The sequence below is a fragment of the Lemur catta genome, chromosome 19 (assembly GCF_020740605.2).
Source record: "Lemur catta isolate mLemCat1 chromosome 19, mLemCat1.pri, whole genome shotgun sequence".
NCBI classification, from domain to species: Eukaryota; Metazoa; Chordata; class Mammalia; order Primates; family Lemuridae; genus Lemur; species Lemur catta.
In genome coordinates this window covers 16,631,941-16,652,616 of record NC_059146.1, presented here as the reverse complement: position 1 = coordinate 16,652,616, position 20,676 = coordinate 16,631,941, and the positions used below count along the sequence as shown (strand labels likewise).

The following is a 20,676-nucleotide window of genomic DNA, read 5'->3' as shown; positions in this document are numbered from 1 at the left end:
CAAAGCTCACTGCAACCTCTAAAACTCCTGAGCTCAAGCGATCCTCCCACCTCGGCCTCCCAGAGTTCTAGGATTATAGGTATGAGCCACCGCATCCGGCCTCTACTGCATTTCTAATGCTGAGAAAATGAAAAGCAACGTTAAAGAAAAAAAAATGGATAAGGATTTATGAGTTCCAAGAAGACATTCTTTTTACTTTACCCGCATTTGTATGGGAAAATTAGTCTTGAATTACATGTTAAATGAACGAATAAAGAAGAGAGAAAGAATAGCCCAGCTACTTAGAAATTAATTAAAATACAATAGTATCCCCTTATCCTTGGAGGATATGTTCCAAGATCCCCAGTGGATGCCTGAAACTGTGGATAGTAACGAATCCTATATATACCATGATTTTTCCTATACATACATACCTATGATAAAGTTCAATTTATAAACTTTAGTACAGTAAGATTAACAATAACTAATAATAAAATACAACAATCATAATACTATACTGTATTAAGTGAAAGCTAAGTGAACATAGTCTCTCATTGTACTGCACTCACCCTTCTTCTCGTGATAATGTGAGATGATGAAATGCCTACACGATGAAATGAGGACATGATGGAGCCAGATGGCATGAGATTTCATCACACTATGTACAACAGCACGCAATTTAAAACTTATGAACTGTTTATTTCTGGAATTTCTCATTTAGTATTTTCAGACTGCAGGTAACTGAAACTGGGAAAGCAAAACTGCAGTTAAGGGGGGACTACTGTGAAGAATTTCAGAGGTTTTAAAGACTGGTAGCAGCTGTTAAAGGAATTTAAATGTAGGGTTATGTCTAAATAAATATATGATTTCAAGATAAAAAGATAAAATTATAATCTAAAAAATCTGAAAATAATAAGCTATAAAATCCCAGATTATACCAATAAAACTAGGCAACAGGAGAAAATGTTTGAAAGAAAGTTACAGTTATTTTCTTATCTCACAAAGAAAGGAGCTGGAAGATATTTAAGGTTGATATAAATATTTTTTAAAAAACTTTAAGGATTAATTTCAAAATGGAAAACAATGGATTCCTTTCAAATCACATAAGAAAAAAGTTGAAGAAAATGTATTTAAAGTTAGAAATACATCAAAGAAAACATTAAAAAGAAACAGCAAGGAAGCATTAAAATATTCCAGATTACCAGTTATACAGTAAATATATTTTATTAAACTTACCCATTAGAAAGTCCCTTGAACATGATTTTCTTAAGCATCCACAAGTGACACACTTAAAACAAAAATTTAGAAAGCTTAAGAGGAAAAGGTAAAGACAAAAAGCAAAACAGGGATTATATCAAAGTAGAATCTAAGCAGTATAAATATCACATGAGGAAAGAGTATCAGTTCTTTTTACAACCCATAACACAACTCATACAACTTTATGAAATAAATAACAGTGCTAAAATATACATAGAATAAAAATTGTTAAAAATGCAAAAAGATATGGATATAAATACTGAGGTATAGGGAGATTTTAGACATGCAATTGTACACAATAATATAAAGTTAAATAAAGGTTGTCTGGTGTCAAATAATATAGGCATTAATCTATGATAAGAGTTTAGACTTAAAAGCAAAAGTTAGATGATTAAAACTTTTTTTAAACAATATTCTTTTGTATAGTTTTGTGAAGGATGGAGGGTAAAGGACCATCAATCTTCCTGAATGAAGGACAGTCAGAATTCCATTGCCCATAGCCCAACACTGCCCATTGGCCAACAATTAGTGCATTTCTAGGAAAAGCTACCTTAAGAAGGCTGGCTCACATTCTTATCCCTTTCAGCACTACAACAGGAAGAGACAGCGACATCTATCTATACGAGAACAAAACAGAAACTCATGGAAGAAAGGAGTATGACTCAAGGAGGGAAATTCCTGTTGCCATAAGAGGACTGTTGGTGTATAAATGCTCTATATATACCAATTAAGAATTTCCTTTCATGTCCAGCATTTCTACTCTCTCCAAGAAGAGCATCAAAGGTGAAGGAGAAGCAGCAGCAGGAACAGCAGCAGCAATAAATAAACATGAATGTGAAGGGCATGGCTATAGTCTTGGCTGTGATACTCTATGCAACAATTGTTCAAGGTAAATGGTACCTTTACTTCAGCCTATAAATTCCTTTTCTAACGTTTCAAATGTCTTTTCTTCCAATTTTATCCTAAAAGACATGATAAATTTTTATTTAATATCACATATCAGAAGTTACTATACAGCTTTGGCAGAGAAATGCTGGAAATGTTTAAGGCACTAGAGATGACTATTGAAATTAGAGATGATAAACTTCATGGAATTTTTGATTTGGCTACAATATCTGGCAAGAGCCTTGTAATAGTTAATAATAGTTTAATAGCCTGTAATACTTTTAAATGTCTGTTAAGAAGATTTTATATGTGATAATGTTATTAGCTTCCTGGGAAAATTCTTAAAATCTAAAGGGCAAACACGTTTCATCTCCAATAAACTCCTTTCATGCTTCTCTTCATTTTTTAACAGTTTGCTGACAAATTTAAAGAGAAAATCATCAACATCTTACTTATTTAACTCCTTTCCCATTAATGGTTGTGTCAATGGCTATTTTTGACAAATCAATGTCTTTATCCTTAAGGAAAATTCTGCTCACATTCATCCCTAGGATTATAAACCACAGCCCTCTGTTGCATCACTAACTAATGCTATGATCTGTTCTAGGCTTCCCCATGTTCAAAAGGGGACGTTGTCTTTGCATAGGCCCAGGAGTAAAAGTAGTGAAAGTGGCAGATATTGAGAAAGCCTCCATAATTTACCCAAGTAACAACTGTGACAAAACAGAAGTGATGTAAGTAATGGACTTGCTGAAGATGACAATGGTGGGGGCTTTTTTATGTTTTTCCATCCAGACTTTAAGACTCTTTTGTATCTTCCCTTAACAGTATAACCCTGAAAGCACAAAAAGGACACCGATGCCTAAATCCCAAATCAAAGCAAGCAAGCCTTATAATCAAGGTAGGTTACAGATTACTTCCATATTACAATCTATTTTAGCCAAGCCAGATCTTTCGAAAAAAGAAAATAGACGATTGCGGAAAGATTCTGCTTTGGTCCTGTGTGAAGCAGTCTGTTAAGGGGGTCCTTGGCAGTAATTGCTTGCTTTTCGTAAGTTTTTACACGTCATTGGGAAAACGAGAACAGTCCAAGTAAATAAAACTCTCATTTTCTCATTACAGGAAGTTGAAAGAAAGAATTTTTTAAAATATCAAAATGTATAAAGTCCTGGAAAAGAGGATTTAAAAATCTAGAACAAGTTTAACTGTGACTACTGAAACAAGAATTCTGCCATAAGAAACTGACTTTCTCCTGCCTGTTCCAACATACATTCTTCCATTCCTAGGTCTAACCTAGAACCTAGAACCTTCAAGAAAATGTGATGCTTGTAACTATTCTGCTGTGACTATGAAAACATTTCTGTATTTGATCTATACTCCATATTACTATCTGTGCTTACAATGGAGACATTAACATTATTACTGAGTAAAGCCCTTATGGGTCAAAACCATCCATGTGTGGTAAAACATTCCTCAAATAATTTTTCTTGCAAATACACATTTCTTTCCCCAAATATAATGTAGCACATAAATGGCTAGAAAAAAATTTTTACACATCTTTTTTCGTTTTACAAAAAGACTATAATTCATGAAATATACTGTGAGAAAAATTATAGCCTACGGGAAACTGCATGTATTTCATAATTGAATTAGTAGCACTGGTCTTTTTTTTCCCCCAACTTTTTTTCATGGAGATCTTTGAAACAATTAGGATATGTGTGTTTACTGTACATTTTGGTTTTATCTATGTGTATAAATGATAGCAGTATCTTGGATACATTTTAAATACAAAATGCTTCTGTCACCAAAAAAAATGCTGAAAAATAAATATTTAAAATATATATGCATATCTGGCAATCACCTTTACTTTTTGTGATTCTATTTCTTAGAAAAATACATAATCTAATCCATTTCTTTAGTCATGCCTATATACTATAAAATTTAGGGATACCTAAGACTAGTTTACTTTGAAAATAATCAAAATCATTTTCCTCCAATAAGCTACCACAACCCTTCTTAAAACAGAAACCATATACTTTCCACAACAATAAACTGCTACTACATTGGAAAATGCTCTGAGGTGAATTATAGACTTTATATAATTTACCATACATTGTAACTTAGCATTCTTTAAATTGTTCACAAAGACAAACCACCCAAAAGAGCTTGAACAGAACTGAATAATGATCCAAAATATGAAATAACATGCATTACTGAACTATATCATATCTTTTTTTTTTTTTTTTGAGACAGAGTCTCACTCTGTTGCCTGGGCTAGAGTGAGTGCCATGGCATCAGCCTTGCTCACAGCAACCTCAAACTCCTGGGCTCAAGCGATCCTCCTGCCTCAGCCTCTCGAGTAGCTGGGACTACAGGCATGCGCCACCATGCCCGGCTAATTTTTTCTATATATATTTTTAGCTGTCCAAATCATTTCTTTCTATTTATAGTAGAGACAGGGTCTCGCTCTTGTTCAGGCTGGTCTCGAACTCCTGAGCTCAAACGATCCGCCCGCCTCAGCCTCCCAGAGTGCTAGGATTACAGGCGTGAGCCACCACGCCCGGCTATATCATATTTTAAGATTCCTCCTCCTAAAAGAAAATACAACCAATGATAAATCAATTAAAATTAAAACTAGACATTTTCTGAAGCTTTTGATTAAAACCAGAACAAGATAATCACAAAATTCTAATCTACTCTGTTTAAATATCTGATTTATGGGAGGGAGGGGGAAGGCACCATACTTCCCAAAAACATATTTACTTTCACAGTGTCCTCAAATTTTCTCTCTTCCCCCAAATGATTAAGTCTGCCATATGTGTAGAAGTCTGGTCAAATGCATGAGTTCAGAAACATGGCACTTTATTTCAATGTGTGTTCTCCATATCTGTTATCTACATCAATTCCAAAAAATAAAAAACTAGAGCTGTTTCCATCTTTTCCTGTCTTGATCCTGGACCTCTCTCCAACAAGGCCATATGCCTATGATTAACTACCCTGGTTTTATCACATCCCAAGTTGTCACAAGACCCTGAAAACAGAATCATCTAAATTGCCTTTAATATGTATGTCAGTACAACAACAAATTTATCTCTATGTACACATACACAAATTATGTTCCAGTAAGCACTTTTAAAAAGATAATAGGAAGGAAAGCAACCATTAGGACTCTCTTGCCATTTATATTCAGCATCTGCCCAAATGATATTACCTGAAAGTATAATTGATATCACATTAAATTTATTCAATTTATCCTTTCTCTCCCATCCCTATGGCTAAAGCTTTAGTTCAGGCCTAATCACCTCTTTTTAAGAGCCTCCTTGGTTTCCCTACCTCAGTCTCCACCCTCCAACACTACTTTAAAGGAACCTTTGACAAAGACTTTCTCCTTGACCCAACTTTAGTCAGGTTCCTCTGAACCCTCTTTTCTACCTTTGTGTTCATCTTTGCAGAATCCAGTTTTAGACAGAATCATGTTAACTCAATTTAGCAAGAATCCTCCGCCTTCAACATCTGATCACCCTTGGTATCTGGTCAAATTCTTCATCGTTCACCATCCTCCAGGTGGTATCTGAAGATCCAGGCTTGCCTTCAGCAAGACTGTTGTTAAGTCAATTTAGCAAAAATTACCCTATCCCCTTAGTGATTTTTCATCCAGTGACACCTTCATCTTCAACTATAAATCCCCACTTGTTCATGCTGTATTCGGAATTGAACCCATCTCTATACTGAGGTCTCTTCTCTCCTACTGTGGTAATTCCTGAATACAGTTTGTTTTTATTGCTTTAACTACTGTCCAGTTCTAGCTTTCTTTGACATCTGCTAAAATGAAAATAGAGATGGTCTCTGGGTTATGGAGAAGATACGTTCCTGAGAACTCTTTAGGTCGAATTTGTACGTAACTCAGATCCCTGATGAATAGCGTTATATACAATGGTAATAATAATACTATAATGGTTCATAGGTGGTAATAGTGCAATACTGTAATAATAATAATAATAATAATAATAATAATAATAATATCCCTGTACTGTAATAACAGTTACAGAAACTATTGTGGTCCTTCTTTTAATTCAAACAGAACATAAAAACAAATTCATACAGAAAGTTTAGATAGAAGATGGGACAAATTTCAAAAAAGAATATCAAAGGTTAACATTCACCTAATGTTGCATCAATGTCTCATTTACTGAAAGGGGAATTTTTTGGCAAGAAGGCAAGCTAACATTAATCAGAAGATGATGATGGAGATGGTGCTAGAGAATCAGGATTTGATTCTGTGGCTGGAGGAGGAGAGCTTACCGCTGAAGTTGGTTTCTTGAAAAAAGGTATCTAGGGTTGTCTGCACAGCCTTTTTGTTTTTTTCATCATAAATGGCCTTATAGCAGCTGATGTTCTCACTAACTGCATGGTAAACTGCTCAACGTTAGGATCTTGCTCCTCAAGCTTAGCAAATCCTGCTTCAATGAGACGAAAGGCTTCAGCTAATTCTTCTGTTGTAAACTTCCTTGGCTCTGGATTTTCTGATTCTTTGTGTTCTTGTGTTTCTATCAGCTGCTTCTCTATCTGACTATCTGCTAGCGTAAAGATGTTATGCCAATGAACTGCTTACGCCATGTAGGTTTGCTTACATGCAAGGAAGAAATTAGTTCCCAAATTATTAATTGAATTAATTATAAATTATCCTTATGGGGAGATTTGGGAGCCTGTTTGTAAGTACAGAATGCTGTTAAGTCAGATTGTCTGTAACCCAGGGACTGCCTACACATTACAGTCATCCCTTGATATACCCACAAGATTGCTTCCAAGACATATACTAAAATCTGCACATACTCAAGTCCTGCAGTCGGCCCTGAGGAACTGGTCTATGTGAAAAGTCAGCCCTCTGTATGTGAAGGTTTTGCATCTCGCAAATTGCATTTGGTTGAAAAAAAATCTCCATATAAGTGGACCTGCACAGTTCAAACCTGTGTTGTTCAAGGGTCAACTGTATTCTCCTTTTAAAATCTTTCAATACCTCCTCATCGCCTTCAGAATAAAGTCCACGTTGCTTAGCACAGTATCAGTCTATCTTCTGGATGGTGCTGCTAATTGTCACATCTTTGCATTCTCTATTCCAGTCATATTCAATTATCTGCAGTTTCCATTCTTTTCTATTTGAAATGCCCTTCTTTATCCACTTGTCCAATATCTACTCATCTGCCAAGACTCAGCTAAAGAGTTATCTGCCATAATCCCTTCCTGAGGCATCCTACATATATGCTCCTTAGAACTGATCACCCTCCGCTTAGTACCTCCACTGTACCTATATTTTAGCACTTACTGCAACACATAATTTTACCTAATTTTAATGTCTTCCTTTCCTAGGAGGAGGACTCCTTTCAGCAATCACCAGATCTCTTCGACAATCTCTGAGCCTCCATGGATGGCCTGCAGCTAATGGTTATCTCACAATATTTGTTTCTTCAGGACTGAGACCATGTCATACTCACTTGTACTCCTGTATGTAGCACAGGAGTACAGTACCTTGGCAGGTGCACAATTATTGCTGGTAAAATACGACTCTTTGTACCTAGGGTACCAGAAACCAAAAGGTTTTAACTAGGTTCCACATGAAGTGGTCTTCCTGCTTCTAATTTAAGATGACCAGGTGCCCTGACTTGTTGATTGATGTCATAGATTTTATTTATCAGTAGAGGCTGATGACAAAAGTAACTCACAGAGGCAGTACAGTAAAGTGGTTGAGAGGCTCTGGAATTAGACTGTCTAGATGCAAATCTTGCTATCGAATCCCTTTTTAGCATATTTCAAGACAAGTACATCTCACAGAGTCAGCCTTAAGATTAAATGTGATAAGTAGAACAGCATAGCCTAGCACAAGAGAAATCATGCGTAAGTATAGAACTGAATATATTACTTTTAATAAAGTAAATTCTCATATGGAGCAGTTTATACAAATAGTTAATATGAAAACCAGTTACCCTTCACACTCCATATTAAGAACCATGCACGTCTTGAGATCCCCTGTACTGGACTTCTATATATATATATATATATATATATATATATTTTTATTTCAGCTCATCATGGGGGTACAAAAGCTCAGGTTATATACATTGTCCACGTCCCGCCCATCCCCCTGAGTCAGAGCCTCAAGCGTGTCCATTCTCCAGACAGTGTGCCTGGCACTAACCATGTAGTCATACCTCCATCCCCTCCTCCCACCCTCCACCTCCCCGAGTCAGCACCTTCAAGCATGACCATTCCTTCAAGCATGACCATTCCCCAGACGGTGCGTAACGCACTCATCATGTAGGCATACACCCATCACCTCCCCCCACTCCCCTGTACTGGGACTTCTAAATGCATCTTAATCTGTAGTCTTCCTGTCCTACTGAAGGGAGGAAGAGGAGGAGAGAAAGAGGTGGAGAGAGGGAGAAGGGGAGGGGGAGAAGGAAAGGTAGAGGTAGGGAGAGAGGAAGACCAATTCCCACCTCCTGCTCTTCTTTGCCTATCCTCTGGTTTTATCTCCTGCTATTTCATCTATTAAATTTATTTCACTAGCCATCATCTTTCCAGCTCTCCTTCTTCAGTTCTTTGATCTCTGGATTAATAACTCAATGATCTTTTCTGACTAATATGCTGACTTAAACCCCTCAATCACTCTAATAAACTAAAATATTGCTAAAATTTAATACAATATTCTTGGAAACTTCCCAATATTTAAGATATGAAATGACTCAGAAGAGTACTGGCATAATTACAACACATTTCTTTGGCTCCTCTCCAAAGGAGGAAACAGGGATCTAACGTTCTCACTATTTCCCTAAAATGAGGACTCTGTGGGAATTTAATTTTTTAATGGACCTCAGGTATACAGATTTGGATTAACTATCATTTTAGTGGATGATACATATACTGTTATCTCTGACTCATGAATGAATATACTTATATGTCTGTAATACAATGAAGATTCGTGAACTCATCACTCAAATCAAGAACCAGAACATTAACATTATGATAACCTAAAATATAGCGATGTGTTTCTTCCCTATTCCATTCCTTTGCCTCCGTTAGCCCCAAGATAATCACTATCTTTAATGCTGTGCTTTTCTGAAAAATTGTGGTGAAACATACACAACATAAAATTTACTATCTTAACCATTTTTAAGTATAGTTCAGTAGCACTAAGCACATTCACATTTTTGTGCAACTAACACCATTGGTTTTTAAAAATAGTTTTATCATTTAAATATACATACCTAAACAAATTAACTTTAGTTTTCCTGAATTTTATCAAAAGGGTAATTATACTATATTTAATCTCAACATTACTTTATCTGATACTATTTTAGAAAGATTCATTTACATTTCATGCAAACCAGTCTTGCTTGACTTGCTGGTTTTATTCTTAATTAGTTTACGCTTTAAGTGCTCATTGTTGCTACTGTAAATTACTTATTTTTAACTAATATTTTAAATTTGTTAATGGTATATAAAATACAATACATTGATCTAGCCATCCACTTTGATAAACTCTACTATTATTTCTAAAACTTGTTATTCTTTTGGGTTTTCTGTACAAACAATTCTATCACCTGCAAGATTTTATTATCTCCTTTCCAATCCTATGGCTTTAATTTCTCCTTGTTTTATTAATCAAGCTAGCTGGGCCCTGCAGTACAACGAGAAGTGGTGAAGTGTGCATCCTTGTCTTGTTTTTTGTAAATTCACTGTCTGCTTTCATTTACCATAGATAAGCCGGGCTATCCAAATAAGCCCGTTTCTATGAGTAAATGCTGCATGATTCCAATCCTTAGTTTGACCAGGAGAGTCATGCCTATGGCTTATTAATGCTATAGACTAACAGGTACACGCCTGACCACAAACATGGGTAACTGCATCATCCAGAGAGAGAACCTAGTTTAGCTGCACCTAGGAGATAAATTGAAATCTGGCCAGAGAGATAGCTATGTTTCTGAAATTCTGGCTGGTGAAAAATTCATTCAGCTTGTTAAAATACCTTTGTAATCTCCTGTCATCTTCATAATAGCCTGAAAAGCGGATGGTTTAGGTTATAATGTGCATTTGAAGGTAAGAAAACAAGCACAGACCTGACAATTTGTCCGAGATCAAAGAGCAAGTGAGAGACAGAACTATTAATATATACTGTATCTCTAGATTCCAAGCTCATCTTATCATCCCATCCAGTGTGAGGAAAGTAAAACTTGTATGGTTCAAAATGTATCCAAACACAAATTATTCTGAACCCTCCTAAGCATGATGATGATTGTAAACACTCATCATGCTTAGAGGGGCTATGAATGCACAGGCACGCTAGCTAGGAATGATGAGACACGTGGGTAATTCAAATGTACACAACCAGTATTTACCAGACGCTATCAGAGAGAGTCTTTTGAGAGCTCAAAGTTAAAACTTTGAAGGGGAAGCTTTGCTCTCCTCTCCCATATTTTCCAAGGAGTATTCTACACCAGATGAGGGGATCTTCAGTCTACAGAAATCACTGAAGTCATCCTGCTCCCTTTTTAGGAAATTTCTTCTAAGCATATTAGTTTCTCGGAAAGCATTTTTTTCTTGGTCTGTATTTACAAGTCTGTCAGGGCAGACTGTGTGGGGGTTTTTCTTTGTTGTTTGGTTGGTTTTTTTGGCCTGATGCCATTATCAGAGGCTTAAACATAAATCAACAGCAGCTGAAACTGAAACTAAAATGGGATAGAGTTCCTTAACTCTCATTTTCTTCCAAAACCAGACTCAGCTCAGTGAATACTAGGAAAGTGAACATACCAAAAGCCTTTCAAAAACTGAAAGAAATAAAAATTTTAAAAGAGTTATTATTTATATTTTTATCCAAATGATACATGAAGGGTTGGTTTTGGGTGAAACAAGTAATAGTGAGTGGGCTTGCTATTGTTTCTAAAACTTTGATTTTTTTTTTTCTGAATGATTTTCCACATTGATCATTTATAAGGTTTCTCCCCTGAGCAGATCCCCATTCAAAACAAAAGAATGGTCCTTTGACTCTATGCTCACCAGGTATTGTTCTAATACTAATGCAACTTTCCAGGTACTCTGATTCTGGAAAAGGGGTGACTTGGATACCAGAATCAATCATTCCAATCACTAGGGAGAACTTCATTATAAATGAATATATTGTCTTTTTAATTTTCATCTTAGTCTCTTGTAGATTTGCTTAGTGGAATTAACTCTGAGAACATGTTTATTCTGGATGATTAGGAAAAATGGGAGTTTCTGTACCTGTAAAACTGTGGACCAGATCCTACAGAAGCCTAACAAGGCATTACTACCCCTATGAGACTCTGCCAACCTTCCTAACTGGTTAGTTGGCTTCCCCTCCTGATCACTTAAGTATAATTCACACTTTAAGGTTCATCTGAGGCCTAAATTTTTTTCTGAAAAATCTGTTGAGAACTTGCGACCTTAATGAGTACAGTCTCCCATCAAACTCCTTATTATTAATATTTATTTTCTACACCAGTCATTTGACATTGATCATAGAGTTTCTTTTGTTGATAGTTATTGTTTCACAGTTTTTGGTCTTCTCAATTACAATGCAAGCCCAGCAAGAACACAGGCATTGGATTTTATCCCCTGAGACTTGCTTACTTCCCTACACAAAGTAGACAGACAATAATGAGAACAAATCCAGTCCCCCTCATTGTTCTTCAAACCCCATCCATGACCATAGACGTAATATGTACTAAGGAGATTTGCATTCCTTCATTCTTTCAATGCATAATTACAGATAACCAGAAGCTTTTGTATATTTATTGCAGAGTCCTTGGAATAAAGATTCTGGCCTATAGCTGAGAATATTTGTATTGATTTTACCTACCTAAATCTATGGTAACTTCTGGAGAAATTATAGTCTTCTTAACTTAAACTTGGTTCCTAAAGTTAGAAAAAACAGTAATACTCATGTCCAAATGTAGAAATCTGATGAGCCAATGAAAATACTTTTTGAAGAAGTGCCTCTTTTATTTATACTGTTATTCAAAGTCTGTAAGGGTTCATTCATCCATCCATCCACCCACCCATCCAATATTTACTGAATGCCTACCAAATGCCAGGTGACGTTTTAGTTGTTGGTTATAAGACTGAAAAGCTCCCTGCTCTCCTTAAGCTTACATTCTAGTGTGAAGAAACAAACATTAAACAAGTAAAAAACAAACGAACCAAACATCAGATAGTGAGAAATGCTATGCAAATAATTAAAATAAGGTCATGTCTGCTTCAGATTGTGCGGTTAAGAGAAGGTACAATCTAGCTAAAACCCAACTGTCCAGAAGGAACCAGTTACACAAGGAATGGAGGAAAGGCATTCCAGAGGGAGGAAAGGCATTCCAGAGAGAGAAAACTCCTAGTATAAAAGCCACTGTCACTGAAGTGTATGTAGTAGCTGAAAGGGAATGATGTGAGATGAGGCTGGTGAAACAGGTTAACAGCCAGATCACAGAGGACTTAGTAAAACAGGTTAATTAAAAATTTGGATTTTATTTACCTATAAGTGGAAGTTGTTGGAAGGTCTTAAGCAGAAGACTGACATGATCATTTATGTTATGATAAAAATATCACTCTGTTCTACTGCTACATACGTACCCAAGAGAAATGAAAGCATATGCCCCCAAAAATATTTATACAAAAACCTTCATAGCAGCTTTATACATAATAAATAAAACCTGAAAACAGTCTAGGTGTCCATCAACAAGAAACAAACTGGTATGTTTGTGTAACGGAATTATTACACAATAATAAACAAATTACTGATCCATGCAACTACATAGATGAATCTTAAAAATATTATACTGAACAAAAAATGTCTTGCACAAAGGAGCATATACTTAAATGTCACTTAAGTTGTTCTACAACTTCCTATAAATGGGAAAAAAACAACATATAGTGAAAAACAATCATCTGTAGTAAAAAAACTGGAAGAGAGGTTGGGTCAGAAGTAGAGGAGGTGGTGTGAAGATTGATTAGCAGGAGTCATGAAGGAACTTTTTGGAATGGTGGTAATGTTCTATAATTTGATAGTTCAGGTTATACAAGTGTATGTATTTGTGAAACTCATCTAATGGCACACTTAAGATTTGAGCATTTCAAAATACATAAATTACCCCAAAAGAACCATAAAAATAAATCTGAAGAAAAAACTTCAGGAATGGGTGGAGTAAGGATCCCTGAAAATCTGCTCCTCTATAAAAGCAAAAAGAATACTGGAAAAAATTTGTGAAAACCAACTGTTTCAAATCTCTGGAAATTAGCCAAAGGTTTACAGCAATCCAAAGAATTCCTAAAAAAAAACCACAGCTGAATCTTGGTAGAAATAGACAGTTTGTGGCATTTTTCATCTGTCCTATTCTCATTTTCCTATCCCCAGCTCTGCAGCAGCCTTGAAAACTAACAGCCTCACAACTACGTGGCTCTGAAAAGCAGCCTTGATGCCAATGGAGGAGCAGAATGGGTTTGGAATTCCCCAAAAGCTCCAACCCCAGATGATTATCACTATTTGACTTGTCTAGACTCTCCCTTAAAAGCTTCATTCTCAAAGCTTGTCTTTATTTGACCAAGAGCTCACTTGGTATGAACAGCCCTACCCTTACGATGTTTGCTGAAAACAATCAGCAGCAATTGTTAATTACAATTACCAAATCGGTTGGGTCTAACAAGAGGCTGACTAAAAATTTAAAAGGAAGAAAAAGTAGGGAATAAGATGCATACAGGGAACTTTGAAAAGGAATCTAGAAGGCCACATTTTCAGGGATGGTACGCACACATCCTGAAAAAGACCTGAGAAGGCCCTAATCTCTCACTGCAAACTGACCTTGAGGTTCTGTGCAAACAGGAAATGGAGGCTAAGGCAGAATTGTAAACTGCTTGCCAGAGCATTGCCTACCTTAACACACACACACAGAGCCCCTCAGTAAAGTAGACTTATTGGTTCAAAGCATTTAAGGCCATCTTAATCCAATCATTAGGTGAACACTAAGCTGAGTGAACATAGCCTTCAGTGACTACACACAATAAAGAATAAAGACATTACAGGATTAGCTCAGGAAATTCATTAAACAAAACAAATCACCACCACCAGCAATAACAGCAAACTCTAAGGAGAGGAATCTGATTTCCATAGTTGCCACATTATATTATTTTAAATATTCAGGTCTCAACAACAAATTATAAGAAATGCAAAGAAAAAGTATGGCTCATACACATTTAAAAAGCAATCACTAGAAACTATTTCTCAGGAGACCCAGGCATTTTCTCATCGGACTTACTAGACAAAGACTTTAAGTCAGCTATTATAAATATGTTCAAAGAACTAAAGAATACCATGTCTAAAGAATTAAACCAAAGTATGAAAATAACATAGGCCTAGCCATACATTGCTGCAGCCTAGCTGACTATGAAAAGACTTCCCATATACTTTCCTAGGTTCCAAATATCATCTGCCTCAGATCTCCCACTGCAGAGTGATGCCTGCATTTGGAACCAGTGTTTCATCTTAGATCCCCTGTTGCCAATGAACTTGCAAAGAACACAACCAAGGACCACTATATCCCTTGGATACCGCTGAATTTCCATTGTCGGGTCCAACACATGTTCTACTGTAGCAGTATCATACGCTTTCTACTGTTATCTATCGTGAGCTATTAGCCAAGTACCACTGAATGCTAAGAAATCAAGTATTGCCACCATTTGTCATCCACCTGAAACTGTGCTAATTTCAGTTATCATTGTTACCAGCTCACTGGCTGATGCTTTTTTCTTTTGCTTTGCATTTAATAGTCTCTTGGAGCTGAACTCCAACCTGAATCAACCTTTGTTGTCTCAACATCCTATCTCAAGCTGTTCTCCCAAGGTCTGTCTCTACTAATGCCCCCCCTTTTAAATTTATTTCCTCAGAAAGCATCCTTTGTTTTTTTGCAATAACCCTATGATAGCTATGGATCCTCTTTTCACATCATTCTAGATGCCACTTTATGATGTTTTCATTCAGGGACTGCTATAAGATATGAAACTTGTTTTAACACACTAGAAATCGGATATTCAAATGAGTAGTGTTTTCTCAAAAATAGCTATGTCATGGGCTATTCACTTATTCTAATGATCCAAGAATTCACTGAATTCTTTAAAACTTGCCAGCTCCATATCTTCCACCTTGTTTAAGAAGACCAATCCTATTACTTTATGGTATTTGATCAAAGAGCACTGCCCAGCTAAATCACTTGTCCTTATCATCAGATACAACTTGCTATTGCCAAAAATTAGATCTACAAAAGATGAAAAATTTGTATTACTGAGAATATTTTTTAAAATAGCCTCTGCAAGTAATTATAAAAGTTTAAAATAAATGTTGAGAAAAAGCATCATAGCAAAAATAAACGGATGGTAACCTTCGTATGACCTAATACTGTACAATACTCTTACCTCTAAGACGCCTCATCCATCTACAAAATGAAAATAACTTTCTTACCTTCTTCATAGGGTTACTATGGTAATCAAATGACAAAGTATGACACTTATGAAACCCATAAAGTAAATAATGTAAAATATTCTTATTCATGCCTTACTGTTGCCAACTAAGATGGATACAAAATAGGCATACTCATTTAAAAACTGGATTTAAGACTCTTGACTTAAGGGTTAAGTTGGTATTTTTATTTTGCAGCTATGAAAAATGAGAATTAAAGTTCCATTTTAAAAAATGTTTGTATGTGCAATGAAAAACTGTTTCTTGAAAAACAGTTGGCCGGGCGCGGTGGCTCACGCTTGTAATCCTAGCACTTGGGAGGCCGAGGCAGGTGGATCGCTTGAGCTCAGGAGTTCGAGACCAGCCTGAGCAAGAGCGAGACCCAGTCTCTACTAAAAAAAATAGAAAGAAATTATATGAACTGCTAAAAATATATATAGAAAAAATTAGCCGGGCATGGTGGCACATGCCTGTAGTCCCAGCTACTCGGGAGGCTGAGGCAGAAGGATCGCTTAAGCCCAGGAGTTTGAGGTTGCTGTGAGCTAGGCTGACGCCATGGCACTCACTCTAGCCCAGGCAACAGAGCGAGACTCTGTCTCAAAAAAAAAAAAACAAAAAAAAAACAGTTCATGTTTTGGAAAGTGAAACCCAACTCACTGTCACTGAAAAAAAGTGGGCAAAGGGAAATTCCATAACTCAGAGGCCACAATAAATACAAATAATACCTTCAGTTTTCCAACTTGGGACTTCCCCAAGGAACAGCCCACAGGTTCTGCTGAGTCAACCGTAATGTTATCCAATCAGAGTTAGGGAGGGAAAGTGCCTTTGCAGATAAATATTGCATACTAGCCCCACGTTTTCTGAGACACTCCCCAGCTGCTCTGACATAGTCTGAGCCTGCAGCAGAGGAATCCCCAGTCTCAGCACCATGAACCAAAGTGCCATTCTTATTTTCTGCCTCATCTTTCTGACTCTGAGTGGCACTCAAGGTAAGGAACATCAAGGGATAATTTGTAAAATGAGAAATAGGACTGGGTATAAATTTTTAAAATACAGAAATAATGTATTTGCAAAAATTTCATTGCATGCCTGTAAATAAGAGGGAAATGAGCAGAGATTTCCTGCTGGTCACAGAAGAGAAACAATTAGAATAAAAGGAAGAGAGAAGAAAGGAAGAGAGAAGAAAGAGAGGGAGGGAGGGCAGAAGAGATGGGGAAGAAAGAGGACAGAGAGAGAAAATGCGAGGGAACAAGGAGAGACAGGATGAGACACAGATACCTCTTTACCTAAGTTTAATTAACCACATGAACTGTGCTTAAGGATATGATTTTATAATCAATTAACTGTGATCTTTTTCCAGATAATCAACTATTTAATTATTCAGAGCTATGTTACAATGGAATACCTTCCCTCTCAGATTAAGTGACTATGCAATGATATGGGGATATAGGTTCTGTTAAATACTACCCAATCCACGTTAAACACCTAAAATGAAACACTGCACTAACCTTCCCTGCTGTACCTGTCTCTTTTCCTGCAGGAATGCCTCTCTCTAGAACTGTGCGCTGTACCTGCATCAAGATTAGTAATCAACCTGTTAATCCAAAGTCCTTAGAAAAACTTGAAATTATTCCTGCAAGTCAATCTTGTCCACATGTTGAGATCATGTGAGTAAAATCCTATCTGGTGAATCACCTTCCTCATTGTAATCATATTCTGTATTAAATATTTGATGATAATGGCAAAAGATCAGTAAAGGGTTTGCAGTGATTCTAAAACTAATGTACAGCAAGGGAAAACATGCAGAGTGAAACTTAAATACCTGACTCCAGAACTATATATTCCATGTTTTATTGGCCCAACATTGTTTAAAATGTTTTCACCCCATTTACTTCTATAGCGCCACAATGAAAAAGAAGAGGGAGAAGAGATGTCTGAATCCAGAATCTAAGGCCATCAAGAATTTGCTGAAAGCAGTTAGCAGGCAAAGGTAAGTTTGCCATTTCCTAAAGTGCAATTCTTCGGCAAGTTAACAGCAATCGTGGGAAGTTAGAAATATTTGCACTGGGCTTTGCTATGGTATCATTGGCTTTAAAATATGTTACCCTCATGTACCCTCCCCTACTTCCCTTTATTTATATACTGAGGTATCATCTTGTGTGGAAAGTATCTAAAGTTACCCTGATTACCTGTGCAGAAGTTTCAGCAGGTCACTTCAACCTTGAGGCAGGGCTACAACTATCCAAGCACAGCGACCAAATTTCGCCCAAGCCTTTCCTGGCCTAAAAAAGTAGCCCCTGTAATCCACGACAATTGTGCAGCAGCAGGAAAGCTCAACACATCCTTTACCTGAGGATCTTGGGGTTATCTTTGAACTCAGTATGTTCCAAGCAGAACCCAGACTGAAGCCAGAATCTGAGTATCACATTTTTATGTCCCCTTTCTCTTCTTACAGGTCTAAAAGATCTCCTTAAAGCCAGAGAGAAGAAAAATCACTCAAGTGCTGATAAGGATGGGCCAGTAGAGAGGCTGCTTCTCTCACCACTTTCCTACACAGAGTACACCTCCAGCCCTAATTGTTCCTAGTTTGCAGTTCCCCTAAAAGACGACCAACAGTCACCAAATTAGCTGCTACTCCTCCTAAAGGAAGGTAGATGATTCATCATCCCTGGAACTACACTATAAGCTAAGCTGAGGTGCTACACAGAGAATGTGCCAAGTTCTACCCCTGCTACTGATACCTTCCTCATCTTTCCTATCTCCCAAAGGTTATTAAGGGATCTTTCTGCTTCTAGGTTTATCAGAGTTCTTAGACTCTCAAACAACTAAAAGATATGCAATCAAAGTGATAACATAGCCTGCTTTTTAAAGAGCAGTCTTTATTTACTCCATGGATTTCTACTATCCTGTCCTTCTCCCAAGGGGCCCATATTCTTTCAGGGGTTACTTACACATAATTCCAAATACATATAGGAAGCTAGACATGTCTGGAAATGTACGTGTAAATATTATTATTTAATGAAAGACTGTACAAAGAATTCTTAGATGTACATATTTCATATATTGTGTTTAGTGTACATAAAATAATTTGTGATTTAGGTACTACATATCAATGAGTAATCGGAAAAATTTTTAATCTAGATATACGCTCTGTGTATTGTTATATAAGACAAATGTGTTGGATGGTTTTCAAAATAAAAATGATGTGTTTTCCTGAAAATATTAAGAAAGATTAACTGTTAAGAGCCCAAAAAGGTAATAAAGTAATTATAACTAAGATGAAGTGTCTTGTGGGTCATTTGATTGGGACATTTATTTCATAAAATGGTTAGATTGGACAATCTATGGCCTGGAGAAGAAGTTGGGATGGATAGAGGACAAATGAATTGGAGAACTACCACACTCCTTCTAACTGTAGCCTCCTGAGAGGCCCATCATATAAGATTCCTACAGGGCTAATATGGCATGATAGATGGAGCCTGACCTGAGCTTCAAACACCTACAGCCAAATTTCTATGAGACGCATCTCCACCTCAGTATCTGATAGGAAGTTTAAGCTCCAAAATATCTTAATTCTCCTCTCTCCCAGATGTTTCTCCTCTTCTATTCTATGTCCTAGTTTAATTGTACCATCATCCACACTCAGTTCCCCAAACCAGAAACCTAGGAGTAATTCTATACTATTACTTCTCCTTCCCGTCCCACATCCAATTAGTTACTAAGAAGATACCTGCAATACATCTAGTTGACAAAGTATTAGTATCTGGAATACATAAAGAATTCCCACGAATAAGAAAAGGAAAAGACAGAAAACCAGCTGAAAAATGAGAAACAGAAGTGAATAAGAATTTCACAGAAGAAAAAGGCACAAGACCCTAACATGAAAAGATGTTCAACCTCACTTGCAATCACAGAAATGCACATTCAAATCATTATGGGATACCATTTCACACCTCCAGACTGGCAAAAATTTTTAAGTTGGATAATACCAACTACAAACAAGGATGTAGGGTAAAGGAGGAATGCCCCTCCACTGCTGATGAAAGAAAAAATAGTTTTAACTACTCTGGAAAACAGTTCAGCATTATCTCATAAAGCTGAACATGGTACACCCCATGTTCCAGCAATTCTACTACTATGAATATACCACAGAAAAATTCTTACATAGGACATGTATAAGAATATTATAGCAGCATTGTTTGTAATAGCAAAAATCTGGAAACAATCCAAATGTCCATGAATGGATATGTAAATTAGGGTATGTTTATTCAATAGAATATTACACAGCAGTGAAAAAAACAACCATACACATCAACATGGATGAATTTCAAAAACAATCTTGCAAAAAAGAAGCATGTCACAGAAGAATACATGCAACATGATTCTACTTATTATAAAGTTTTACAGCAGGCAAACTTAACATTTTATTTAGGAGTAAAGACAAATGCAGTGAAAAATAAAACACAAGGATATGATTCACACATAATTTAGGACGGTGAAAAGGGAATGCGATCAGAGAGGAGTGCATAGGGCCTCCTGGACTATGATGAAGTCATTTTTTTTTACCTACGTGGTGGGTACATGAGAGTTTGTTCTTTCATCTGTACCTACACATTTTCATTTTTTGAACATATGTTCTACTTTACATTAAAAAGGCAAAAAAATAGCAAAAAAACAAAGAATTCCAGAATATTACCAATTATGAGATGTCTTCATGAATATAAAGCAACTTCACATAGCAAAATGGAAGAATAATAAAATTACCACATTTTGGTATATGACAAAGGAATACAGTATACGATAATTACTACGGGAGCCTTAACTAGATCACAGTAAAACTGTAAAGTGGCAGAATCCCTCCTTTATGCCCTCTTATTTTTCTTTTTTTCCTGACCTCCTAAAGCTATACAAAAGGCCACCTATTGTCTTATTCTGTTTTGTGCTGCTACAAAAATATATCTGAGACTGGGCAATTTCTAAATAAGAGAATTTACTTCCTCACAGTTCTGGAGGCTGGGAAGTCCAAGATCAAGGTGCCACCA

General features: G+C 36.5%; 2 protein-coding genes across 2 annotated transcripts; both read left to right on the top strand.

Moving 5' to 3' along the window:
- The first annotated feature begins 1,892 nt into the window (after positions 1 to 1,892).
- On the top strand, positions 1,893 to 3,834 carry CXCL11 (C-X-C motif chemokine ligand 11). Its single transcript, XM_045532844.1, has 4 exons — positions 1,893 to 2,125; positions 2,729 to 2,855; positions 2,950 to 3,022; positions 3,244 to 3,834. The coding sequence occupies exons 1-4, from the start codon at positions 2,065 to 2,067 to the stop codon at positions 3,283 to 3,285; spliced, it is 303 nt and encodes a 100-aa protein (XP_045388800.1). The 5' UTR covers positions 1,893 to 2,064; the 3' UTR covers positions 3,286 to 3,834.
- A 12,623-nt stretch (positions 3,835 to 16,457) lies between these two features.
- Positions 16,458 to 18,911, top strand: CXCL10 (C-X-C motif chemokine ligand 10). The gene is made up of 4 exons (XM_045532841.1): positions 16,458 to 16,623; positions 17,175 to 17,301; positions 17,535 to 17,624; positions 18,090 to 18,911. Exons 1-4 carry the CDS (start codon positions 16,563 to 16,565, stop codon positions 18,106 to 18,108), a joined length of 297 nt encoding a protein of 98 aa, XP_045388797.1. The 5' UTR covers positions 16,458 to 16,562; the 3' UTR covers positions 18,109 to 18,911.
- The last annotated feature ends 1,765 nt before the right edge of the window (positions 18,912 to 20,676 follow it).

Coding starts and splice junctions, on each gene's coding strand:
- CXCL11 (XM_045532844.1), top strand. CDS start 2,065: ATGAATGTGAAGGGCATGGCTATAGTCTTGGCTGTGATACTCTATGCA. Junction 2,856..2,949: donor TGTGACAAAACAGAAGTGAT/GTAAGTAATGGA, acceptor TTCCCTTAACAG/TATAACCCTGAAAGCACAAA. Junction 3,023..3,243: donor AAGCAAGCCTTATAATCAAG/GTAGGTTACAGA, acceptor TTCTCATTACAG/GAAGTTGAAAGAAAGAATTT.
- CXCL10 (XM_045532841.1), top strand. CDS start 16,563: ATGAACCAAAGTGCCATTCTTATTTTCTGCCTCATCTTTCTGACTCTG. Junction 16,624..17,174: donor GACTCTGAGTGGCACTCAAG/GTAAGGAACATC, acceptor CTTTTCCTGCAG/GAATGCCTCTCTCTAGAACT. Junction 17,302..17,534: donor TGTCCACATGTTGAGATCAT/GTGAGTAAAATC, acceptor TTACTTCTATAG/CGCCACAATGAAAAAGAAGA.